The sequence below is a fragment of the Pyrus communis genome, chromosome 3, assembly GCF_041283825.1.
Source record: "Pyrus communis isolate YQ-2024b chromosome 3, ASM4128382v1, whole genome shotgun sequence".
Classification (NCBI taxonomy): domain Eukaryota; kingdom Viridiplantae; phylum Streptophyta; class Magnoliopsida; order Rosales; family Rosaceae; genus Pyrus; species Pyrus communis.
The window spans coordinates 2,636,879-2,664,609 of NC_142567.1; the positions used below are offsets into that span (position 1 = coordinate 2,636,879).

Sequence of the window (27,731 nt, forward strand, 5' to 3'; positions counted from 1 at the left end):
AAAATTGGTAGTTAGAGACTGCATCCAAAGTCTCCCTAATTGTTAACAATGGCAACTAAACAAATTTCAGTAACAAAGTCTTCAAGGCTAAGATTTTGTTAAGTTCATGATTCGAAGATCAATTACATCTAATGTGTAGCGTTTCACCATAAAGTTGTTGAATATTGTTGCTCACATTTTACATAGTGTATCTTAATGGACAACAGAAAAGGAAAATGGGAGAAAATAGATGAGACTTGACCCCAAAAAGAATTAAAGTGCAGTCAAATTTGGATTTTGGAAGATTTTAAAAGACTTTTTGAATTCATGGATTTGATTGGATTTGTAGAATTCTGGGGATTTCATGAGGATTTTTGGGGATTTTTATGAATTTTGTTTATAGATTTGGATGGATTTCCAAAGATTTTTTTTTAATTTTTTTATTAAGGATTTCCAAAGACTAAGAATATGACACATCTAAACGTTTTTATTCAATTTAAAAATAAATTAAAAAAATAGAAAAATAGCATGAAAAAAGAAAAAAAAAAAACAAAAGCCACTGAAGTCCCCCACCACAGAGACGCCGTGGGGTTTAGGGTTCTTGCAAAATCCCTCACATTCTCAGAAGCTGCATCGACCCAGTCTTGCTTGCACGTCATCCTACTCTTCCTAGTAAGCATAATCTGGTATGTTCTTGTTTACTGTAAAAAATAAAAAAACCGTTATCTTTCCTTTGGTTCAGTGTTGAAATTTGATAAACTTTATACGCCCATTCAAGTCCCTCATTTTCTAAAAGCCATCATCTTGGATTTTTATTTTTGCATGCAGGGAAAGGTGCCTCTGTCCACCACGAATATCATTGACATTGTTACAACTTAATCACCTATTACTAGGTGTTAAGTTCTATCATAGAAGACGTTCGAAATATTAGGAGTTGAAACTTTCATACATTAATTGTATATTATTTTGTTATACGACCGATGTGAGATTTGTTCTCTAACAAAATGAACGCATTGATGTTCTAGTTTATGGGTAATTTTTTTATTTATTTTTAAATGAAAGAGGTGTTTCCAGATTCTTTTGTTTCTAGGCAATTAAAAAAAAAGGCAATTTTCATTTTCTTGAGAGTAATTTTCATTCATTCTTGCAGTGTCTATTACAAATTTACGGGCGCATATATTCGTCCTCATTGAGCTTTATTGGACTGAACTAACTTAACTAGAATTACTAGTCGTGTTTAGTGCGAGTAAGGACTGACTTTAATGACACTAAGTCAGACTCATGTCGACTAAATACCTTACTACCTGATCTTAGAGAGACCTTGAAAAGTTGCGGATTGCCAAGCTAATCCAATCAAGCTCCATCTCTGTACCCAGTGGCGGATCCAGGATTTCAAGATCGGGGGGTCCCAAGATAAAAGTTCAAAAAAAATATATTAGACTAGTTTGGTTCCATAGTACTATTTTTTATTGAATTTGGTTCATTGAATAATCAAAATTAATCAACCACATCAAGTGGTCAAGTGGTAAGGGCGCGGATTTTGGCTCTTAAAATACAAAAAACAGGGAGGTCCCGGGTTCGAGGCTCCAAGTTAGTGAGTCTGCTTGACTATGACCATAGAAAGCTTAAATGCCTCTGTGAGTCTTCTAGGCAGTGGCTTACCACTAGTTGTCCCGCTTTAAAAATAATAATAATAATAATAATCAAGATTAATCTCAAAGATGAAATTTGTTAATTTAACATATATATTACAATTGGGAGTTAAGACTAGAGTCTAGGATTAAAAAACTTAAATGAATTTGGAAGAAATAAAATTAGGCAGCTAGAGGTGGTGGAACAGCAAATGGTGCTAGGGAATGGGATAACTTGAGATTAAAGTTGGGAGGTTACGACGATTTGGAGGATTAAAACAAAAATTAGAAACTTCTTCTTCTTCTTTGCAAGCACTGTTGCATGCACATCCATAGAGGCAACAAGCCTCTCCGCTGTACCTACCCAAATTGTTGGAGGGTCCCGAAGGTCGATCACAAGTGTTTCTTCGGACTTCCGGAGGGTCCTGAGACCTCCCGGGTCCCTATATGTATCCGTCCATGTCTGTACCTAGTCCAGTATAAAATAATCCGATACAATAAATACACTCTAATTACTTACCCTAAAAGTTTTTAAAAATTTACAATCCTTTAAAATCCTATTTTAACCACTCCCCTTTACAACTTTTGTTTCTTGGTCAGGGGAGAGAAATAAAGTTTAGGAATTTTTAATTTATTTATTTTCAGTGAGAAAATAAAGGGTAGAGATCTACCGCAAAACCATCTACCGCGTAGCAGGCGATTTCCGCTCAGACCAAGATGGGTAAGAATCGTAAAGATCTTTCTCGGGGGTTTTAGCGGAAGCGCCAGCAACAGCAAAGCAGCGGCGAACCATCGTCTCTTCACTCTCTCCTCCCTCGCCACCGTCGCCGCCGTATTTTGTTTCCGATTCCGGAACTGAGTTCACTTAGCCCGAGTCGAGCTCAACCAACAGGTACTCTTCAATTTCACCTACAGATTTATAATTCCTGTACTGCAACACTCTGTTTCACAGTAACGGATGCAATCCGAGAGTTTAGAATTAGGGTTTTCAGATTGATAAGAAACGTAATTGGACCTTTAGGTTTTAGGTTTTGCGATTCCTCTTGAGGGTATGTAGATTTTGGTTCTGATGATTACCTGAAAGAACTAAACTTGGAGTAGCTGTGATCTGGGGCACGTTTTGCATTCGAATGTAATGCCGATGGAAAACCATGGATTGGAATCTGAATTATGTGTTTGGCATGGAAAAGGATCAATGTCAAGATGCCAAACCCTTGGAACTAAATAGAACCTTGCATTTCCTTTTTCTGATTTCTAGGGTTCTCAGATTCAGTGATTGGTTTTTTCTAGCTGTGCTTATTGTTTCGCTGTATCTTTTTCAGAAAAAGTTCCTTCAATTTGTGTATTTTTGCTGAATTACATGCAAAGATGCTTTCTTGAGCTAAATAGTACGTAGATTTTACTTTTATCTATGCGTGATTGTTACCCAGGCTTACGCTGTAAAACGGTATGTGTTTATTTACTTCTGTTGCTCTGATGTTCTTGAGACAGGAAAATATGAGCAAGAAAAAGAACCCTCGCGTCTTCTTAGAGGTATCAATTGATAGGGACCCTGTGGAACAAATTGTTATTGAGGTAAGTAAAAATCGTGACACTCTCCCTTGTTGGATTTTGTAGCTTGCTTTACCTGTTTCAAAAGGAAACTTTTATCTTGCATTTTGATATAAAGTTATGCTAAACTTGTTTCTCCTGAAAATTTGCAGCTTTTTGCTGATGTTGTTCCTAAGACGGCAGAGAATTTCAGGGCTCTCTGTACAGGTATATGGGAAAGTTGATTTTTATTTTTAGTATAATTTGTTTGTTGTGTTTGTTGGATAAGTATCCAGTTTTGATTCTTTAAAAGTTTTAGGAAGGCAGATTTGGTTTTATTGTAGATGTCTGGAAAGAAAAAATATGAAAACATATCAGATATAGGATTGGTGAGCATGGGAACCACATTGGTGTTGCTGAAATAAATCAGTTTGTAAACCCATCTACTGTTACCTTTATTGGATGTGTAAATCTGGTTATAGTGTTCGATTCCATACTTTTTGTTTTTCTTGGTATCAATTTTCTTCTGCCTACATTCGTCATTGGTTAAATGACCTATAATGTGACATTTTATGCTGTCTTCTGTTATAGGTGAGAAGGGCATTGGAAAGTCTACAGGAAAACCTCTCCATTACAAAGGATCAACATTTCATCGAGTAATAAAAGGATTTATGGCCCAGGTATGTGGCCTCTTTTCTAGTGAACCATCATCATCAAATATTACTTATCTTCCTGAAAGGACAAATCACTCTGTTGCATGGAACAGTTGTGTCTTATGACTCTTATTGACTTCGGCTTTCCTGAATGTTCATTTTCTTCTTTTAAATGGTCAGTACATAAACTTTGCAATGTCAATACCTATTCTTGCATTGCAAATGCAAAGCTTGTACTCGAAATACCTAAAATTTAAAATTGTGTAGATGTGGAGATGATGTTGTTAGAGGTAGAGATGACAACCTTTTCCGCTCATTTCTCTCTGATTTAGGGCTGAATTATTTATTTATCTTGTATGTACTAATATGTCATAACCTCGTCTCTCTTTTATACAGGGCGGTGATTTTTCAAATGGAAATGGTATGAATTTCTTCCTGTAAATCAATTATTTGTTTGATGAATGCAAATTTTATGTTTTACTTGTAAATTCATGCCCAGACGTGTAAGGATGGACCTTTGATTGGTTTGCAGGCACTGGTGGAGAAAGTATTTATGGAGGAAAGTTTGCAGGTAGATTTTTTTTCTTGTGCGTGTAGGAACTTGCATGCGTCATAACTGTTTAGTTGTGGTCATGATTTTCATTCCCCTTGCAGATGAAAATTTTAAATTGAAGCATGATAGGCCTGGTCTTCTGTCCATGGCAAATGCGGGTCCAAACACAAATGGTTCCCAGTTCTTTATAATCTTCAGGCGCCAGCCTCATCTGGATGGGTAATTTAAATTGCTTTTTTATTCATACTTTTATCTGAAATGCCATTTATACTCATTACCTACAGCCATAGATCTTCTTTATTTCCATTGTTCACCACTTTAAGAGACAATGTTTTATGTAAAAATGATTTAGTCATTATCTTTGTCAGGAAACATGTTGTTTTTGGAAAAGTTGTGAAGGGAATGGATGTCGTTGAGAAAATTGAGAAAGTGGGAACTGCTGATGGAAAACCTTTAGAAACCGTGAAAATTGTGGATTGTGGTGAATTCTCAGAAATTAAAATCCCTGTTGCAACAGAGAAAGAGAAAGAGAAAGAGAAAGGTAATGTGTGCATACATAAGTAATGACACAAGAATTATGTGCCTTGTAAATACTTTATTTTGGCAGCATATATGATCAGTTTTTCGTCCAGGTAAAAAGAGGAAATCAGGAAAGGTTCCATCCTCTGAGGATAGTTCTGATGAGGAAGCTAGAGGAAGGCATAACAAATCCTTGAAGGAAAGAACTAAGAGAAGAAGATATTCTTCATCTGACTCCCACAGCTCAGAGTCTGAGTCGGATTCTTCAGATTCTGATTCTGATTCTTCTATATCTGACTCAAGTTCGTCTAGTGATGGAAGGCGCAGGAAGAGGAAATCTGTTAAAAAAGGTAAGCACCAGCGTTCAAGGAAAAGAAGAGATGGAAAAAAAAAGAGGAAGAGCGGGCGGCATTCCAAACGGTCAAGGCACAAGTCAAAACGGTATGTTTCCTAGTTACTTTAACTGCCACTTCTTTTTCTGTTTTCTGCCTGGGCCTCCTTTTATTTTCCATGCATGTTTATTATAACCTTGTTTTCAGGAGATCGGAAAGTTCAAGTGACACAGAAAGTGAGAGTCCTAGAAGCAGCAGAAGCAGTTCTGATGATGATAAAGATGGTCGTCGTGTTTCTTCTCGTAAAACCAGCAACTTAAAGCATGCAGAAAAAAAACTTCCAACCAATGGTATCTCATCTATATTATTACAAGATGTCCTCTGTTACCTGATAATAGTTTATGTGAATTATTTGTTATTAACATTTATGTGCACGCGCCTGCTTGTGCAAGATGGAATGTTCTTAAGTGGCTTTGTTTAATAGCTTTCTTCATCTAATAATGCATTTTGAACTCGTGGTTTATTGTGATGTTCCAGACGTGGGAAAAGAACCCCCTCTAGTGAAAAAAATTGTTGTTGAACAGAGGCATAATCATGGTAGGAAGAAAACTGAGGGCAACTCATCCCAAGAAGAAGGTGAATTATCTCCAAAAAATGATGCACCTTTCAACAACGGGCATAATGCAGAAGCTAAAACTGCTAATCAGAACTCGGACTCAGATGATTCGAACATCTCCAGGTTTCTACTGTTGACTTGCGTTTCTTCTATCTTTTTTACTGCTATTGGTTTATTTAGACTGGTTCATGTACAGCTGATAGTTCTTTGATTGCTTGACAATTTCTGTGCATATTTTATCAGCAGAAGTCCGACTCGCAAAAGGAGGTCAAGAAACAGCCCTAGGAGCAGGCCAAGTCCAAGTCCTGATAGAATTCCTAGTGGAAGGAGCAGGCCAAGCCCAAGTCCTGATAGAATTCCTAGTGGAAGTCCTCTGAGGAGTACTGGCGAGAAAAACAGAGCTAGGAGTCAATCGCGTAGCCCTGTCCGCAGAGCTCCTGAACCTTCTACCACCAATCATGAAGGGGGTTTGTCAAGAAGCACTTCACCAAATGGAAATTCAAAGCGCGTTAGAAAAGGGCGTGGCTTCACTGACCGCTTTGCCTTTGCACGTCGTTACCGTACTCCATCTCCAGAGCGTTCACTCCGTAATTCCTATCGTAATAATGGAAGAGACACTTATAGAAATAACCGTGATAGGTAATTTCAGTATCATGTTAGTAAATTATGAGTAAGAAAGTATGAGCTTAAAATGAATTATCTTTTGCATGTCTGAAGGTACTCAAGCTATAGAAATTTTTCTGAGCGCTCACCTCGTAGACGTTTGCGAAGCCCACCAAAAGGCGGAAGCCCTCCCAGGTTCTCTCTCTCTCTCTCTCTCTCTCTCTCAACAAGCCTGAATGCATATGCTTAGCCATTGTATGCACAAAACATACGAGGTGAGAAAAAGTAAAGTCAGAACATAAATGATCTTGTTGTTAGAGACGAAAGAAATACAAACATTTCGATCATGGTAGACCGACATGTCTTTTTTCTTTTGTTTATACACATGCAGAGAGCTAGACTCATTTTATTTCAAACCCATTAATTAATAAGGAAAACCATGTCGCACCATCCCAGAGTCCTCTCAGAGAAAGATAAATTGTAATGCTTCTTATAAATCAGAAGCAATTATCCTACCCATCAATACATGAAGCCCAGTGGATGAAATTAATAGTAATAGATTTTTGAAATTTTGATGACTAGGGACCAACATCATCTTATATTACCTGGTGATTTCAAATACTGGAAGAGGATTTTGTCAAATTTCACTTAATTAACCAGAATGTATCATGCTGTTGATTGGTTTTTTTCGTATATGGAGATACAGGAGCAGGAGAAGTCGAAGTAGGAGCATTTCCCGCAGTCCTGGTGGTTATCGTGTCCGTAATAGGGACCGCAGCCGCAGCCGCAGCTGTAGTCTGAGTCCAGTTGACCGACCTCCTGTAAGTGATAGACTAAAATCCCGCCTTGGACCCCGAATTGGTGATCAGCACTCTCCAGACAGAGGTAGGCTTAAGTCCAGGTCGAGGAGCCCAAGGCCCTCTTATTCCAGATCTCCAGATGCTACTCCTAAGCGTCGTAATAGAACTCCAAGGTCTCCGAGAAGGTCAAGATCAAGCTCCCCGCCTGCACAAAGGGGGTTGGTTTCATACGACGATATAAGTCCTTAAATCTTTTTCTTGGTTCCGGCACAAGACCAGTGGCATCTTGAGTTTATGTATATCTACGCAGAATGGATCCGTCGGCGTTCTAGGCTTATCTGTCTCGTTATATTTTGCTTTTGCATTGCAATGTAATTTGAATGTAATCGACTTTGTTATAGGATGATGTTTGGGGATTTTGATTCGGTTTTTTTCCGTGCAGTTGTTCAAGAGACTAAACAAAGCTTTAATTACAATTGAAAAATCTGATGGGATTTCATTAGCGATGGCGATCATCGACAATTCTGTCTACTTGTTCAAGTAGTAAAACCAGAAAGGCAACAACTCTCTCTCAGATTGGCTGGCCTTTGGGTACAATTTGATCTTTGAGCCACATGTATACAGGCACCAGCACATAGTATGTTGCTGCCACGACACCCAACATGAACCGCACGAAGAACGACCACGGTTTGTCACGTCCTCTGCTTTCGGACCAAGCTGCATCGGAACACAACGACAGATGAAGAGTAAATACGATAGAAATTAGGATTAAAAGGAACCGCACATCATAAAACAAGAACAAAATGGTAAAGCCACCATCTGCTCTAGGAATTGACAGCAATAGCATTCGAGTTCAATGATCTATAGTGACCGGAACTTCCGCGATTTATACGGCAAATCATAACGTTTCTCCGTTTCTATAAACAGTAGTAGCATGGCCAATGTATATACTAATCGAACTACTACACAATTAGAATCCACTCGTTTCATCGAAGAGATTCGAAGTGCTTGAATCTCAATCAACTCTAAATGCTGAACTGATAAGAAATCGAACATGGAAGAGCATTAACCATCAAGAAACAGGTCAACCAGAGTTCTCCAGAAGAAATTACCTGTAAAGGAGAATCCCCAGATGCAGGTTTAATGCCTGTTACAGAACATCCCATGATCAATCCATGGCGGCGAACCCCACGATACCATTTTGGGCCAATTCTTTTCAGCTGGACATCTTTAAACCCTGCCTTCTGGAACCACTCAACGTACTCTTCCTCCTTTGGGAAAAGCATCCATACATCGGAAAAGAAGCGAGATAACCAAAATGTTGGGTACACAGGACCAATTACGCATGCTTTTCCTCCGAGTTTTAGGACCCTGTATGCTTCCTTGATGCCACGCTGCGGGTCTGGCCAGTACTCGATACTGAGAAAATGCAATCATACAGTCCCATTAGAAAGACTACCTAAGTTAGCATGTGTGACTGAAAATTCTAAACTACTGAAACCTACGAGGATGGGGATTTGAACACTGTCTTAGCCAACTAGACTAACTCACGTTTGCGTTTAATAGCATCCAAAATAGGCAAACACTACTTTCCAGCCCTTAAATCGACACAAAATCAACACATTACATAACAAATTTGCAACTTGAAATCATGCAAAGCTAGAAAGCGCACCAAATGAAAAGTGTACGTGCAATGTACCTCCCAGCAGACACATATCAATCAGCATAATCAGTTCGAAAAGGGAGGTCCTCAGCATCACCCTCAATAATCCTGCACTCCTTCAAGGGCTCCTTCTGCTTAGCCTTGGCAAGCTGATGAGGTGACTGGTCAAGAATGGTGACATTCTTGGCATCCACATGCTTCACAATCCCCAGAGTGGTGAACCCTGTGCCGCCACCAACATCCACCACAATCATTCTCCGATCAGTGAGCTCCGCCGGCTCAAGCGCCTCGTCCCTCATGTCCTCAGTCCAATGCCCGGGGTTTATAACATGATCATACACAATTGAGAGGAATCTGTAAAACCAGAAAGCCTCCTTCTTGTGCCGAATAAACCTCGGCTGGGAAGCTGGCCGAGGAGCCGAGATGCTGCTGCTGCTGCATCTGGGCACATTGATTCTAGCGCAAGATTTGGGTATTCTTGCGGTTGAAGCAAAACCCGTTTTCAGAAACTGCTTCCCGTGAAGATCCGACACGTGAAACTTAACACATTTGGGGTTATTGCTCTGATAAGGGTGAGATTCTCAGCCCCATTTAGAAAGAACCCAGATAGAAAAGCTACTGACTTTCACTCGGGTTTTCAGTTAACTGAATAACATCAATGGAAATTCAAAATTCCGCATGCAAATGGTCGCAGTTTTCTGGGGTTTTAAAGTTCCTCTGTTCACTTATATCTCTCTCTCTCTCTCTCGAAATGGAAATTTTACAGTTGAGAGAGAGAGAGAGAGAGAGATTACTGGTTGAGGGAGCTTTGAGCTTGAGAGGGAGAAGCTTTTCTCTGAGGGTTGAAGGAGCACCACAGGTTCTGGCGAGGAGGGATACGAACAAAATGCTTGTGAGTCAACTGTGACGCAGCGTTCTTGTGGTGGTACTTGCAGCGACGGCAACATGATCATATTCCCGAGGAAATTTCAGTAATGGCCGATCTTTAATTAAATTTGAGTAATGATTCCTTAACTAAAAATTTATTATTATTGGTATGTTAACTCATCAAAACATGTAGCTATGATATTTTTCATCAACTTCGTTAGAATTTTGTCAAAATAAGTTATGTTGGAAGTACCGTTGCTACAATTATGTTAAAGTTAAAGATCATTTCTAAAATTGAGTTAAAGTTAAGGCACCATTTCTCCAGTTAGATTAAAGTTGAGGGATTATTGGTAGTGAATTTTTAGTTGAGGGACCATAGTTGCAAGTTTTGATGAGTTAAGAAACTAATGGTAATGAATTTTTAATTAAGGGATCATTGCTCCAATTGAATCAAAATTAATGGACAATTATTACAATTTACTTTATTCTCTTCTCTTCTTTATATTTGTTTAATTCCTACTTTTGATCCTACTTTTGAAGGCCACATTAAAATTCCAAAACATTTTATTAAGACAAATGATTGTCTACATTAAATTAATTTTACTTTATATTACAATGAGCAAAATTCAAGACGAGCGTAAATGATGGAGTACAATGTTTTAACTAACTTAATTAAAATTGAAGTTAAAATAATGCTTTAAGTTTAACCAAATTGGTTATAGAAGTGTGCTTCTCTCTTTGTAGACAAATTCGAAATTCCCTCCAAATAAATTAGACAATTTATTGTAAAACATAATTTGTATAAAAAATAAAACATAAAAACTAAAACGTGCGAATAGCTTATAACTATTATGAGCATTCACTTTTACATTCGAAATCTCTTGTTTAATTATTCACTCTTCTAATATCGTTTATATCCCAAAAGAAAAACCATCAACTAAAACTTATTTATGCAAAAACGAAAATCATCTCTTAGTCGTTTCACTTTTGGAGTTGTAGTGAACAATGCAAAATCGATCTCTTGCTGCAAGATGTGATGCTCATGCATGGTACTCCATCCCATATGAATTCTGTCAGCAGTTGGTAGGATGATTAGGCCTTTATGTAAAGGGATTTTTATTTTTTTTCAGCAGTTGGTAGGATGATTAGGCCTTTATGTAAAGGGATTTTTATTTTTTTTTCAAAAAATAGGGATTAGATGTGGGGTCTACTTGACATCGAATTTCAACGATCCAAAACATCTATTTTGTAAGTCTCAATTCATAGATCATCATTGCAAAAATTCAATTTAATCCGAAATCATTTGCCTATTTAATTATCAAGATAAAATTTTATTGTTTCTTGTATAACAAAATATTTGTTAATTTCTTTGAACCCAATTAAATGTCTTAAACATTTTCGATTTTGCTAATATTTTGCAAGGATGATCTATAAGGTGTAACTTGAAAAATAAACGGTTCGGATCGTTAAAATTTGATGTATTGTGGACCCCACACCTAATCTCCATTTTTATTAAAAAAAAAAAAGAATTCCTTCCTTTAAATGTTTCCGATAAATATAGCGGACAACTTTTGGTGGGATCTAATTGTATAAGAGCTTTTTTTTTTTTTCTTTTTTTTTTTTTGAAAAACCATGTAACACTGAAATTTGTTGGCTGTTTGCCAAAAAATGTGCTCCTTTCATTTGTTTCACTTGCTGCCCGATTTAGGCCTTTTAACTTGATCTTCAATTTATTTCATCATCTTATCTACATCAAATTAGTCTCAAACTGGTTTTATTCTTGTTTTTTTTTTTTTTAAGTATTAAATTGCGAATTTGAACGTGTAACTTACAATTGGTATAATTTCCTATGTGTTAGTAAAGTACAAAGGAAGTCATCTAGTGAAATAATTTAAACACCATATTTTAGTAAATGCAAAAAAATTAAGAATAAAAATAATTCAAAAATTTGTTTCATTTAAGTACACATGTTATATATTGGATTGAAAGTGACAAGTATTATTGAATGGCGCCGGTGTCATGATTCCAAGTCTCAAGACCTTAGTTTCACAGTAACGTTTAGGTGTATCTGAAACACATCGGTATGGTGTTATTATTTCATTCAAATTCTAATAAATTTTGTTATATTATTATATTCTAAAAATTAGACATATCAGTATATCAGTATTATTACACTTAGGGGGTGTAGTCAAACTAAGATTTTAAAGAATTTTAAAGAATTTTAAAAGTGATAGATTTGATAGGATTTAAGAGGATTAAAGACTCTTACAAAATTCATATGGATTTTTAAAGAATTTGAATGGATTGTGGTGGAAGGATTTGAAATCCTAGGGGGTGAGGTTTGATTCTTTTTAATCTTGGTTATATATACTTTTAGCTCTCAAATCCCACAAAATCCACAACTTATTGAAATCCTCCAAAATCTTAATTTTTTTAATACACTTGGATTTCGATGAATTTTAAAATCCTTTCAAATCTTTTAATTGACTACATCTAGATTTTAAAGGATTCTAAAATCTTTTAATTGACTGCACCTAGATTTGAATGGATTTCAAAATCCTTTAAAATCTTTTAATCGACTACACTAGGATTTCAAAATCTTTTAAAATCCTCTCAAATCCTAGTTTGACTACACCCCCTTAGATTAATTATATGCATGTAAATTAGTGTCCAGCTATCTTATTCCTAATTTTTTAAGTATTGAATTACGAATTTGAATGTGTAACCTACACTTTATATAAATCTTTACGTGTTAGTATGTACAAAAGAAGTCGTGTGGTAGTGTAACTTTAACACCATAAATTAGTAAACAGAAAAGAAATAAGAATCAAAATGGTTCCAAGACCTGTTTCATTTAAGTACGCATGTTATACATTGGTTCAAAATGATAAGTAAAATGATAACTATTTCATTTTAGTTGTACCCGCAACAATACCACGTGGTGTTACAATTTCTTAATAGTGTACTAACAGATGCCTACACACACTGTGTGTGAACAATTTCATTTCATTTTGTTTTTATTATGAAGTGGGATTAGTATTTAAAATTCTAAGAAAAAAAATCAGTTATGAAAATTAGGACAATGATGAGTGGTTTCTTCTAACGTGGGGATACTTTTTATTTTATATTTTATTTTATTTTTAATTTTTAAATATGGTATGTCATACTAACCTGGCTATGAGGTTGCTATAAAAAACAGCAAAATTTAGTTTTGGTGAAAGGGTTAAAATGATAATTTTCTGGAGTTTTGATTAACAACCAAGATTTTATTAATAAGTAGTTTAAATTATTATTATTATTATTACTAGCATTTGTCTACACAATTTGTGTGTATGAACACATTTTTTTAGAAAATGAGAATGAGAGAAGGAGAGAGGGAGAGAGAGAGAGAGGAAACTTGGGAGGAGTGGGAGATTTTTGTTTTCGGATTTTTTTTTAATTTTTTTTTTAATATTGGAGGTATTTTAATATCATCTATAGATGAGGGTTCAATAAAAAACAGTAAAATTTGGACATGTGAAATTAAATTATTGCCCATCATTTTTCTGTGTGATAGAAAACTAATTTATCTTTTCACCCTCTTTTGATTGACAATGAAAGTTTTATTAATTAGTAGAGATATGTATACGTAGGTTACTTATATTAATCACTGAATTTGCACAAACGTACAAATACCCTTGCCAAATAACCTGTTAATTAAACAAAAGTTACTTTAATACTCTGCTCTAGGCCTAGCAATTCCTGACACGACCCAATAACCCGATACGACACGACACGAAATTAACAGGTGTTCGGGTCGACACGATAACGAATCGGGTCGTTATCGGGTAACCCGATAAGCACCTGTACGGGTTGATTCGGGTATACACGTGGGTAACACGATACACGATAAGCATAATATTATTTTTATAATTTTATAACCCTAAAAAAAATGCTGTAATAATTATATACATTAATTTAACAATTTTATACCCCTAAAAACTATAATAAATATATATATATATATATTAAATTAACTATAAAGTCTATAATAATTATATATACTATAATAATTATACCCCCAAAATATTAACTATCTATAATAATTATATAATTATATATATATATATAATTTTGAATTAAATTTTATAAAAACTATAATAATTATTAATTAATATGCATGATGCATCCATTGATTTGATTCCATTCCATTCCTACCGCCCTTTTTGAAGAAAAATAGAGGGAAAATGATAATGATAAGAAAAGTTGAAAATGAAACAAAAAAATGAGGGAATTAGGGAAAGATGTTGGAGGGAAAAGTGAAAATTATAAGAAAAGTTGAAAAGGAAACAAAAAAGAGAGGGAAAAATGAAAATTAATAGAAGTGGTGAGAAATTTTTTTTTTTTTTTTTTTTTTAAGTTATTAACTTTTTATCACACATATGACATATCTCACTATTTTTATAATGATACATGTGATATACTACTCCGTGTACCAGTCAATTATACGTACAAAATATATAGATTTAAATCTACTTAATAAATAAATAAATATATATATGTGTATATATATATATACACACACCATTGGAACTTGATGGGATACGAATTCTTCGAAACTAATTTGAACGATCCCAACATTCAAACTTGTTTGTATATGCTTTGAGATCACATCAGCAAAAAATAGCAAAAAACAAACATTCAGAGATCAAGTAACGTGACAAAACTTTTTGACGCTTATAAACGAAAAATCACGATTTAACAGTTATTTTAACTTCAATTTTGATGATTTTTTATAGCTACACTCCTTGACCCTATATGAATACAATGAATGAATTTGATCTTCAATTTAAAATATTTACACAAGTGGATACTACAAAATCTTATGTTATACTTGATGAAAGTATAAATAAATTCTAAGTGTTAGTTAATCTATTATTTTTATGGGATACGAATTCTCCTAAACTAATTTCAACGATCCCAACCATCAAACTTGTTTGTATATGCTTTGAGATCACATCAGCAAAAAATCACAAAAAACAAACATTCAGAGATCAAGTAACGGGACAAACCTTTTCGACGGTTATAAACGAAAAAATACGATCTAACGGTTATTTTAACTCCGATTTTGATGATTTTTTACAGGTACACTCCTTGACCCTATATGAATACAATGAATGAATTCGATCTTCAATTTAAAATATTTACACAAGTGGATACCACAAAATCTTATGTTATACTTAATGAAAATATAAATAAACTCTTAAGTGTTAGTCAATCTATCGTTTTGTTGGGATACGAATTCTATAAAAATAATTTTAACGATCCAAACCGTCAAACTTGTTTGTATATGCTTGGAGATCAATAAAAAAAATCACAAAAAACAAACATTCAGAGATCAAGTAATGGGACAAAGTTTTTCGACGGTTATAAACAAAAAATTACGATTACCGGTTATTTTAACTCCGATTTTGATGATTTTTTACAGGTACATTCCTTGAACCTATATGAATACAATGAATGAATTCGATCTTCAATTTAAAATATTTACACAAGTGGATACCACAAAATCTATTGTTCTACTTAATGAAAGTATAAATAAACTCTAAGTGTTAGTCAATCTATTGTTTTGTTGGGATACGAATTCTACAAAACTAATTTCAACGATCCAAACAGTCAAACTTTTTTGTATATGCTTGGAGATCACATTAACAAAAAATCACAAAAAACAAACATTCAGAGATCAAGTAACTGGACAAAACTTTTCGACAGTTATAAACAAAAAATCACGATTTAACGGTTATTTTAACTCCGTACATTCCTTGACCCTATATGAATACAATAAATGAATTCGATCTTCAATTTAAAATATTTACACAAGTGGATACCACAAAATCTTATGTTATACTTAATGAAAGTATAAATAAACTCTAAGTGTTAGTCAATCTATCGTTTTGATGGGATACGAATTCTCCAAAACTAATTTCAACGATCCAAACCGTTAAACTTGTTTGTATATGCTTGGAGATCACATTAACAAAAAATCACAAAAAAAAAAATATTCAGAGATCAAGTAACGGGACAAAACTTTTCGACGGTTATAAACGAAAAATCACGATTTAACGGTTATTTTAACTCCGATTTTGATGATTTTTTACAGGTACACTCCTTGACCATATATGAATACAATGAATGAATACGATATTCAATTTAAAATATTTACACAAGTGGATACCACAAAATCTTATATTCTACTTAATGAAAGTATAAATAAACTCTAAGTGTTAGTCAATCTATCGTTTTGTTGGGATACGAATTTTCCAAAACTAATTTCAACGATCTAAACCGTCAAACTTGTTTGTATATGCTTGGAGATCACATCAAAAAAAATCAAAAAAAACAAACATTCAGAGATCAAGTAACGGGAAAAAGCTTTTCGACGGTTATAAACGAAAAAGCACGATTTACCGGTTATTTTCACTCTGATTTTGATGATTTTTTACAGGTACATTCCTTGACCATATATGAATACAATGAATGAATTCGATCTTCAATTTAAAATATTTATACAATTGGATACCATAAAATCTTATTTATACTTAATGAAAGTATAAATAAACTCTAAGTGTTAGTCAATCTATCGTTTTGATGGGATACGAATTCTCCAAAACTAATTTCAACGATCCAAACCGTCAAACTTGTTTGTATATGCTTGGAGATCACATCAGCAAAAAATTATAAAAAACAAACATTCAGAGATCAAGTAACGGGACAAAGCTTTTCGACGGTTATAAACAAAAAATCACGATTTAACGGTTATTTTAACTCCGATATTGATGATTTTTTACAGGTACACTCATTGACCCTATACGAATACAATGAACGAATTCGATCTTCAATTTAAAATATTTACACAAGTGGATACCACAAAATCTTATGTTTTACTTAATGAAAGTATAAATAAACTCTAAGTGTTAGTCAATCCATCGTTTTGTTGGGATAAGAATTCTCCAAAACTAATTTCAACGATCCAAACCGTCAAACTTGTTTGTATATGCTTGGAGATCACATCAGCAAAAAATCACAAAAAACAAACATTCAGAGATCAAGTAACGGGACAAAACTTTTCAACGGTTATAAACAAAAAATCACGATTTAACGGTTATTTTAACTCTGATTTTGATGATTTTTTACAGCTACACTCCTTGACCATGTATGAATACAATGAATGAATTCGATCTTCAATTTAAAATATTTACACAAGTGGATACCACAAAATCTTATATTATACTTAATGAAAGTATAAATAAACTCTTAAGTGTTAGTCAATCTATCGTTTTGATGGGATACGAATTCTCCAAAACTAATTTCAACGATCCAAACCGTCAAACTTGTTTGTATATGCTTGGAGATAACATCAACAAAAAATCACAAAAAACAAACATTCAGAGATCAAGTAACGGGACAAACCTTTTCGACGGTTACAAACGAAAAATCACGATTTAACGGTTATTTTAACTCCGATTTTGATGATTTTTAACAGGTACACTCCTTGACCCTATATGAATACAATGAATGAATTCGATATTCAATTTAAAATATTTACACAAGTGGATACCACAAAATCTTATATTCTACTTAATTAAAGTATAAATAAACTTAAGTGTTAGTCAATCTATCGTTTTGATGGGATACGAATTCTCCAAAACTAATTTCAACGATCCAAACCGTTAAACTTGTTTGTATATGCTTGGAGATCACATTAACAAAAAATCACAAAAAAAAAATATTCAGAGATTAAGTAACGGGACAAAACTTTTCGACGGTTATAAACGAAAAATCACGATTTAACGGTTATTTTAACTCCGATTTTGATGATTTTTTACAGGTACACTCCTTGACCATATATGAATACAATGAATGAATACGATATTCAATTTAAAATATTTACACAAGTGGATACCACAAAATCTTATGTTCTACTTAATGAAAGTATAAATAAACTCTAAGTGTTAGTCAATCTATCGTTTTGTTGGGATACGAATTCTCCAAAACTAATTTCAACGATCCAAACCGTCAAACTTGTTTGTATATGCTTGGAGATCACATAAAAAAAAATCACAAAAAACAAACATTCAAAGATCAAGTAACGGGAAAAAGCTTCGACGGTTATAAACGAAAAAGCACGATTTAACGGTTATTTTAACTCTGATTTTGATGATTTTTTACAGGTACATTCCTTGACCATATATGAATACAATGAATGAATTCGATCTTCAATTTAAAATATTTATACAATTGGATACCATAAAATCTTATTTATACTTAATGAAAGTATAAATAAACTCTAAGTGTTAGTCAATCTATCGTTTTGATGGGATACGAATTCTCCAAAACTAATTTCAACGATCCAAACTGTCAAACTTGTTTGTATATGCTTGGAGATCACATCAGCAAAAAATTATAAAAAACAAACATTCAGAGATCAAGTAACGGGACAAAGCTTTTCGACGGTTATAAACAAAAAATCACGATTTAACGGTTATTTTAACTCCGATTTTGATGATTTTTTACAGGTACACTCCTTGACCCTATATGAATACAATGAATGAATTCGATCTTCAATTTAAAATATTTACACAAGTGGATACCACAAAATCTTATGTTTTACTTAATGAAAGTATAAATAAACTCTAAGTGTTAGTCAATCCATCGTTTTGTTGGGATAAGAATTCTCCAAAACTAATTTCAACGATCCAAACCGTCAAACTTGTTTGTATATGTTTGGAGATCACATCAGCAAAAAAACACAAAAAAAAAACATTCAGAGATCAAGTAACGGGACAAAACTTTTCGACGGTTATAAACAAAAAATCACGATTTAACGGTTATTTTAACTCTGATTTTGATGATTTTTTACAGCTACACTCCTTGACCATGTATGAATACAATGAATGAATTCGATCTTCAATTTAAAATATTTACACAAGTGGATACCACAAAATCTTATATTATACTTAATGAAAGTATAAATAAACTCTTAAGTGTTAGTCAATCTATCGTTTTGATGGGATACGAATTCTCCAAAACTAATTTCAACGATCCAAACCATCAAACTTGTTTGTATATGCTTGGAGATAACATCAACAAAAAATCACAAAAAACAAACATTCAGAGATCAAGTAACGGGACAAACCTTTTCGACGGTTATAAACGAAAAATCACGATTTAACGGTTATTTTAACTCCGATTTTGATGATTTTTTACAGGTACACTCCTTGACCCTATATGAATACAATGAATGAATTCGATCTTCAATTTAAAATATTTACACAAGTAGATACCACAAAATCTTATGTTATACTTAATGAAAATATAAATAAACTCTTAAGGTTAGTCAATCTATCGTTTTGATGGGATACGAATTCTCCAAAACTAATTTCAACGATCCAAACCGTCAAACTTGTTTGTATATGCTTGGAGATAACATCAACAAAAAATCACAAAAAACAAACATTCAGAGATCAAGTAACGGGACAAACCTTTTCGACGGTTAGAAACGAAAAATCACGATTTAACGGTTATTTTAACTCCGATTGTGATGATTTTTAACAGGTACACTCCTTGACCCTATATGAATACAATGAATGAATTCGATATTCAATTTAAAATATTTACACAAGTGGATACCACAAAATCTTATATTCTACTTAATGAAAGTATAAATAAACTCTAAGTGTTAGTCAATCTATCGTTTTGTTGGGATACGAATTCTCCAAAACTAATTTCAACGATCCAAACCGTCAAACTTGTTTGTATATGTTTGGAGATCACATCAAAGAAAAAAAATCACAAAAAACAAACATTCAGAGATCAAGTAACGGGAAAAAGCTTTTCGACGGTTATAAAAGAAAAATCACGATTGAACGGTTATTTTAACTCCGATTTTGATGATTTTTTACAGGTACATTCCTTGACCATATATGAATACAATGAATGAATTCGATCTTCAATTTAAAATATTTACACAAGTAGATACCACAAAATCTTATGTTATATCTAATGAAAGTATAAATAAACTCTAAGTGTTAGTCAATCTATCGTTTTGATGGGATACGAATTCTCCAAAACTAATTTCAACGATCCAAACGTCAAACTTTTTTGTATATGCTTGGAGATCACATCAGCAAAAAATCATAAAAAACAAACATTCAGAGATCAAGTAACGGGACAAAGCTTTTCGACGGTTATAAACAAAAAATCACGATTTAATGGTTATTTTAACTCTGATTTTGATGATTTTTTACAGGTACACTCCTTGACCCTATATGAATACAATGAATGAATTCGATCTTCAATTTAAAATATTTACACAAGTAGATACCACAAAATCTTATGTTATACTTAATGAAAGTATAAATAAACTCTTAAGGTTAGTCAATCTATCGTTTTGATGGGATACGAATTCTCCAAAACTAATTTCAACGATCCAAACCGTCAAACTTGTTTGTATATGCTTGGAGATCACATCAACAAAAAATCACAAAAAACAAACATTCAGAGATCAAGCAACGGGACAAACCTTTCGACGGTTATAAACGAAAAATCACGATTTAACGGTTATTTTAACTCCGATTTTGATGATTTTTTACAGGTACACTCCTTGACCCTATATGAATACAATGAATGAATTCGATCTTCAATTTAAAATATTTACACAAGTGGATACCACAAAATCTTATGTTGTACTTAATGAAAGTATAAATAAACTCTAAGTGTTAGTTAATCTATCGTTTTGTTGGGATACGAATTCTCCAAAACTAATTTCAACGATCTAAACCGTCAAACTTGTTTGTATATGCTTGGAGATCACATCAAAAAAAAATCACAAAAAACAAACATTCAGAGATCAAGTAACGGGACAAAACTTTTCGACGGTTATAAACAAAAAATCACGATTTAACGGTTATTTTAACTCTGATTTTGATGATTTTTTACAGCTACATTCCTTGACCCTGTATGAATACAATGAATGAATTCGATCTTCAATTTAAAATATTTACACAAGTGGATATCACAAAATCTTATGTTATACTTAATGAAAGTATAAATAAACTCTAAGTGTTAGTCAATCTATCATTTTGTTGGGATACGAATTCTCCAAAACTAATTTCAACGATCCAAACTGTCAAACTTGTTTGTATATGCTTGGAGATCACATTAACAAAAAATCACAAAAAACAAACATTCAGAGATCAAGTAAAAGGACAAAGCTTTTCGACGGTTATAAACGAAAAATCACGATCTAACGGTTATTTTAACTCTGATTTTGATGATTTTTTACAGGTACACTCCTTGACCCTATATGAATACAATGAATGAATTTGATCTTCAATTTAAAATATTTATACAAGTGGATACCACAAAATCTTATGTTGTGCTTAATGAAAGTATAAATAAACTCTAAGTGTTAGGTAATCTATCGTTTTGTTGGGATACAAATTCTCCAAAACTAATTTCAACGATCCAAACGGTCAAACTTGTTTATGTATGCTTGGAGATCACATCAACAAAAAATCACAAAAAACAAACATTCAAAGATCAAGTAACGGGACAAAGCTTTTCGACGGTTATAAACGAAAAATCACGATTTAACGGTTATTTTAACTCTGATTTTGATGATTTTTTACAGGTACACTCCTTGACCCTATATGAATACAATGAATGAATTCGATCTTCAATTTAAAATATTTACACAAGTGGATACCACAAAATCTTATGTTGTACTTAATGAAAGTATAAATAAACTCTAAGTGTTAGTCAATCTATCATTTTGTTGGGATACGAATTCTCCAAAACTAATTTCAACGATCCAAACCGTCAAACTTGTTTATATATGCTTGGAGATCACATCAACAAAAAATCACAAAAAACAAACATTCAGAGATCAAGGAATGGAACAAAGCTTTTCGATGGCTATATACGAAAAATCACGATTTAACGGTTATTTTAATATATTTTTATATGGTATAGTATTATTATTTTATTTCTTTTCATAATTATTTTGGTAAACTTCTCATAATTTGAATGATTTTTAATGTTTGGTTTTTCTATACTTAGTTTATACGGAAGAGAGTTTTGACGTGGAAAACCTTATTGAAAACATCTTCAACATAACTCTTGAAGGCAATAGATGAAGCCAAAGTTTCAATACAATTTCGTGATGATCAATGTAAATTGAAGATTTTGTAGATAGATGTGTAAACTTTTGACAAAGACTTACAATCTTGAAAACAGAAACTCTTTCATTTTGCATATCCTAGCACATTTAATATTTGTAATAGATTAGTAGTGTATGTATTATTTTTTTATTAGGCTCTTATTTTCGAATGTAGATATAGTACTTAAACAACAAATGTTTTAATGTTTTGAAGTAATATTTATGTGGCAATGTGTGATATGTGCAAATTTAAAAAAAAAATATTTTTTTCTTAACGGGTCATAACGGATGTGACACGACACGACCCGTTAAGATAACAGGTGTTACACGAAAACGACACGAACACGACAGACACGACCCGTTTGCCAGGCCTACCCTGCTCCTTCGAAACCATCAATCCATTGAACAGAGGAAGCCCCCATGCGAATGGTGGGAATTCCTGTGCCGTAAGTTTTACCGTTTAGGAAAACGAGAAATTTTTTAGTGTGACCGGCACACGAGGTGGTATATCACGTGTTATTGTACAAATTGTGGAATATGTGTGTTAAAAAAATTAATAACTTAAAAAATAAAATTTCTCACCATTTACATAAAAACACGTGGTATACCACCCATGTTCCCGTCACAATGAAAAATTTCTCATGGAATGAAGCAATGAACGAGGAATCTTGGTCCAGTTACAGTTTTAGCCATCAAACATGCAAATATCTAGTTATCAACCTACAAAGTCAAGGGGGCATATGAGTAACTTCACATGAACCAAAACCTTAAACCCTGAACTCCTCTGTCGGACAGCTTTCATATTCATTAATCATGACAAAAAATCAGGTAGAACTAAAAAAGATCCAGGCAAGCGACAGCAAAGCCCCGGTGATCCAAATTCACAATATAAAGCATTCATTGGCATCCCATCCATAATTCAGCGTACAATCATCATCTAATTCTAAGCCGGAAGCTCGTTCGTCAATCAATAGCAATGGAGTCCCAAAAAACCTCCCTCCTGATCAGGCGAGCCCTGACTGGCTCAACAAGGGTGACAATGTGTGGCAATTAACGGCCGCCACACTTGTTGGCATGCAGAGCGTGCTAGGGCTTGTCATCCTCTACGGAAGCATCGTGAAAAAGAAGTGGGCAGTGAACTCGATTGGTATTCATGGCCCTGTATGCCTTCGTGGCAGTCTTGGTCTATTGGGTCGGCTAGGGCTACCAAATGTCTTTTGGGGACGAACTCTTCAGGTTTCTCGACCGACCCAATGTGGCCATGGACCAAGGCTTCCTTCTTGAAGGAACACCCAGTAGGTTTATTCCAACTGCAACCATGATTTATTTTCAGTTTTCGTTTGCGGCCATTACGTTGATTTTGATCGCTGGGGCTTTGTTGGGGAAGATGAACTTTTATGCATGGATGTTATTTGTACCCCTTTGGTTGACATTTTCTTACACAATTACTTGCTATAGTATTTTTAACTCCAATGGTTGGTTGTTTAAGATGGGGCTTATTGACTACTCTGGTGGCTATGTCATTCATCTCTCTTCTGGTGTTGCTGGTTTCACTGCTGCTTACTGGGTAAGTAAACACAATTTTACAACGTCAGTCGTTTATGCTCTACGTGGATGAAATTTGACCATTGATGTATTATGGCCTCTCGTGCATCACTGGCCAAAAATTAACCATTAGAACTTAGAGCAACTGATTGCAAAATACCTCAAAAATTTTAGCTCAGCCAAAGTTTACTCTTTAGTGGCCCACACTGCCTACATTGTTCTGTACATAATATTGATCGAATAATGCTACACTTAGCACATATTTGTATCATCCCTCTATCAGAGGTAACGCCCACAAACATATGTGGGTTTCATCTCTATGAGAGAAATAATACAAATAATGGTACAAATGTGTGGTAAAAGTATCATTTTTTTTATATTGATCATTTTACTCTAGCCTATCAGTCGCGCTTTCTGTGAAATCTAGGCCCTAGTGAAATCAAACTCTGATAATAATTGTTAAGAGTTCATAAATAAAATTTGCCCTTAAAAACTGGTTTGTAAGAAGAAGGGTGCATAAAAACTCTTAAACAACCACTAGATATGAAGATTTTTCGATGTTAGATCGTTCGGTTATAACAAGAACCACATGTCTAAGGTACAACATTTCTAGTATGTCTCACATATCTACTAGAAAATTGACATAAGCGTGAAAGATCAAACTTGAATACAAAAGAATGAGCACATTATCCTATCCAAATCAATTAACTTAACACACATCTAGCACATAAGTTTATTTTTTGGGTTAAAATTAGGGAGTTTTAATGAAAAGCTTACGGTACTGTTCACTTTAACGAAAAACCACATTTTTACACTAAAAAATCAATCATGATACTATTCACTTTACCCTTTATTTTGTCCTTATTATTAAAACTCAAAGTTTACAAACTCTTTTCATTAGTTTTTCTTTAAAATTAAGCTGGTTTAGATTACAAATACTGTTTTCCTTGTGGATGCTGGTTGGGCCAAGGGCAACCAATGACAGGGAGAGATTTCCACGAAACAACATTCTGCTGATGTTTGCAGGGGCGGGCATACTTTGGATGGGGTGGGCTGGATTCAACAGTGGAGGTCCTTACATGGTGAACAGAGACGCATCTCTCGCCGTCCTCAACACCCACGTGTGCACTGCCACTAGCTTGCTGACGTGGCTCTTGCTTGATATTACTTTCTTTGGGAAACCCTCTGTGATTGGCGCAACTCAGGGCATGATCACTGGCTTAGTTTGCATTACACCTGCTGCAGGTATAAATTAGCCAATTCACATAGCTTTAGAAAGGATTGTCGCTGGTATTGGGTTCCGAGATCGGCCAATATGGTGGCGTATCGGTTGGTGTTGAGGAGTAATCCGGAGATGTGCGGTATAACTTGGGTTAATCACCCTCCATCTTCGCTAGTCCATGTTCTAAACAAAGATGAGTTACCCTGTCCCCCTTAATTTTTGGTTTGGTAGGGGAGGGGGCGACGCCTTTGCACTAGGTGCAGTGTCGTTTGCTTATGTACCCTCCTCTTCTGCTTGTTGCTTGTTGCTTTCTTTGTAGCTTGCCTTCTGTGGGCTTCTTTGTTCGTTTGACTTCGGCCCTGGTTTTATGCTATCCAGTTCTTCATAAAAAAAATAAAAAAAAAATAAAAAAGAAGAAAAAGCCAATTCACATAAACAACATCAACAACAAATCATTATCCTACTAATTGGAACCGACTATATGAATTCTAGAACTTTATTGTGCTTGATTTTGCACCAAATCTTTCATTAGCTCTAAGTACTCCAAGTCTTTTTCTAAAGTCTTTTTCTAAGTCTTCCTAGGTATTCCTCTAACTGTTTTGCCTTGATCACCTCTGTCTCATAATCGCATCTTCTAACTGAAGCATTTGTAGATCTTCAGATCAGATAAACATACTATCTTTTATTATTTCTACAAACTCCTGCTTGTTTATGTTTCATAATTTTTTTTAAATTTGTTTGATTTAAAGCTTAGAAAACTTCATTTTAATAACCTCATTTATTAATTATATTTTTATTTTTTAATTATTTCTCTTTTTCTCCCTAATTTTTAATGTATTGATTTTATTTCATTATAATTATAATTTTTATTTCATTTATCATAATATATTTTGTTGTGAACATTTAGATAAATTAATTTTTTTTAAACAATATATTTTGATGTACTTTGTCTTCTTCATTTAGGTACATTAAATTCATTATAATACATTTCGGTGCATACATTTAGGTACACACATTTCGGTACATATATTTCGATACAAACATTTAGGTACATTAATTCAATATAATACATTTTGGTACTAACATTTTGGTATACACATTTAGGTACATTAATTTAATATAATACATTTTGGTGCATATATTTTGGTACATACATTTGGGTACTAACATTTAAATACATTAGTTCAATATATTACATTTCGGTAATAATATTTAGGTACATTAATTGAGTTTTTCAAGTTTGAAGAATGTTAAATAAAATTAATAAATTAAAAAACTCTTTTTTGGTCAAAAATAAATTAAAATTTGTGTATTAATAAATTTAAATATTTAATGGGAGATTAAATAAAATGCACATTAATTATTTTGAATTAAGGACACATCAAGGGATTATAATCAATATGTAATCTAACACCAGGTTTATTTTAAATTTCAATTTTCTTAAATAAATATGAGATTTATTTTCTATTGCTTTAATTTGAAAGCCGAATAATCAGGCCTACTCAAAATGATACATTTCTTGGTGCAATCGTAAATTGTCACGACATATTACATAACCGGTATGCCGTTTTTATTTGAGTTGTACATGATCACTTTTTTTTTTTTTCATAATTTTTTTGAGCGTAGGAGTGGTACAAGGTTGGGTAGCAATCATAATAGGAGTGATGTCAGGAAGCATCCCATGGTATACTATGATGGTCCTCCACAAGAAAATCGGCATCCTAAATCATGTAGATGACACCATGGCCGTGTTCCACACCCACGCCGTGGCCGGAAGCCTAGGAGGCATTCTTGCCGGCTTCTTTGCCCACCCGAAGCTCTGCCGTATATTCTTCTTAACCGAAAATTGGCAACACTACATTGGCCTTGCCCATGGAATCCATAGTGGCCAAGTCAGTGCAGGGTTTAAGCAAATGGGAATCCAATTCCTAGGACTAGGGTTTGTGGTTGCTGTCAATGTGATCATCACTAGCATCATTTGCTTGTTCTTGAGGCAATTCATTCCGCTCAGGCTCACCGGCGAGCAGTTGCAGCTCGGTGACGACGCCATCCACGGAGAGGAGGCCTATGCAGTGTGGGGAGATGGAGAGAAGTATGATGGCTCCAAGCATAACTCAGTTTATGGAATGGAAGAGTTTCCTGTGAAGGCGCCTAAAGCTGAGCCATGAAGTTGATATGCCTTTTTTTTTTTTTTTTTCTTTTTCTTTTCTTTTTTAATTTTGGTTGTGTGTTTCTTGCAAGAAACGTAATATACTCCAAATCTAATGTAATAAGAACTGAAAAATATGGACAAACTAGTTTGTTATTGTGATTGGAAGTTGACATGAAAAGCTCTACTGAAAAATATGGACAAACTAGTTTGTTATTGTGATTGGAAGTTGACATGAAAAGCTCTACTTTCTTTCTATTTTTGAGAAATGATAAGGAGACTCTTTCAAAGAACGATACTCTCTATAAACCCTCTGTCACCTCATGGTTTATGACACAATATTTTATAATATTGATATGAGAATTGATGTTAAACTGTGAGCTGATAGAGAGTCAATGAAGTGTTCTATTTTTAAGAGAGTTTTCTTAATATTTTCTCTAAAAGCATTTAGCTCAAAAATCTTGGCCCTCAAAACCCTTTTTTGCACCCCAAGTGATACTAGAAAGATCATTTTTCTAGACTATATTTGTAGGATACAATGATGTGACGGTTGACGGTTAGATTTTTTTGTTCAAACCACGAAATGGAATGTAACTGTTAACTGCACAGTATTTTATTAAAAAATATTATGAACAAAGTCCTCCTAGCATTTTCCGTTGCACAATCGAGCTTTTGGTAAATCCAATCTACATCTGGTAATTTATTTTAGTTTTAGTTATTTTTAAAACACGTGGCATGTATACAAGTAGAAACATAGGAATCAAGATTTTCTCCGGATTTTCTTTTTGAGAATTTCAGGAATTCGTAAATTATGTCCGTTCATTGTACATCGTACGATTAGTTTTCGTCAGGTAATGTTTGTATTCAATT

The 27,731-nt window shown here is 33.9% G+C and overlaps 1 protein-coding gene and 2 pseudogenes across 16 annotated transcripts; 2 read left to right on the forward strand and 1 right to left on the reverse strand.

Annotated features, from left to right (window-relative positions):
• The first annotated feature begins 2,228 nt into the window (after positions 1–2,228).
• LOC137715696 (peptidyl-prolyl cis-trans isomerase CYP63) lies at positions 2,229–7,738 on the forward strand. Of its 15 annotated transcripts, none has more exons than XM_088690610.1 (15): positions 2,229–2,502; positions 3,098–3,185; positions 3,314–3,368; positions 3,732–3,820; positions 4,190–4,214; positions 4,326–4,364; positions 4,448–4,565; positions 4,715–4,887; positions 4,979–5,306; positions 5,405–5,547; positions 5,735–5,936; positions 6,057–6,104; positions 6,147–6,452; positions 6,531–6,611; positions 7,117–7,738. In XM_088690610.1, the coding sequence occupies exons 2-15, from the start codon at positions 3,108–3,110 to the stop codon at positions 7,463–7,465; spliced, it is 2,034 nt and encodes a 677-aa protein (XP_088546736.1). In that variant the 5' UTR covers positions 2,229–2,502; positions 3,098–3,107; the 3' UTR covers positions 7,466–7,738. The 15 variants fall into 15 exon arrangements, with proteins under 15 accessions (XP_088546736.1, XP_088546738.1, XP_088546740.1 ...); XM_088690612.1 differs by having other exon boundaries at positions 7,123–7,738; XM_088690614.1 differs by having other exon boundaries at positions 6,060–6,104; positions 7,123–7,738.
• LOC137715698 (2-methyl-6-phytyl-1,4-hydroquinone methyltransferase, chloroplastic-like) lies at positions 7,672–9,464 on the reverse strand (annotated as a pseudogene). The gene is made up of 3 exons (XR_015960456.1): positions 8,916–9,464; positions 8,329–8,635; positions 7,672–7,933 (listed from the first exon to the last, which is right to left on the reverse strand). The product of XR_015960456.1 is annotated as a 2-methyl-6-phytyl-1,4-hydroquinone methyltransferase, chloroplastic-like (transcript).
• Positions 9,465–22,911: 13,447 nt separating this feature from the next.
• On the forward strand, positions 22,912–26,880 carry LOC137714627 (ammonium transporter 2 member 5 pseudogene; annotated as a pseudogene).
• Positions 26,881–27,731: the final 851 nt, after the last annotated feature.

Bases quoted from the DNA above. Each gene is read 5' to 3' on its own strand.
- LOC137715696 (XM_068455034.2), top strand. From the start codon at position 3,108: ATGAGCAAGAAAAAGAACCCTCGCGTCTTCTTAGAGGTATCAATTGAT. The intron at 4,215-4,325 runs GTATGAATTTCT...ATTGGTTTGCAG, and splicing joins TGATTTTTCAAATGGAAATG to GCACTGGTGGAGAAAGTATT. The intron at 5,307-5,404 runs GTATGTTTCCTA...CCTTGTTTTCAG, and splicing joins TCAAGGCACAAGTCAAAACG to GAGATCGGAAAGTTCAAGTG.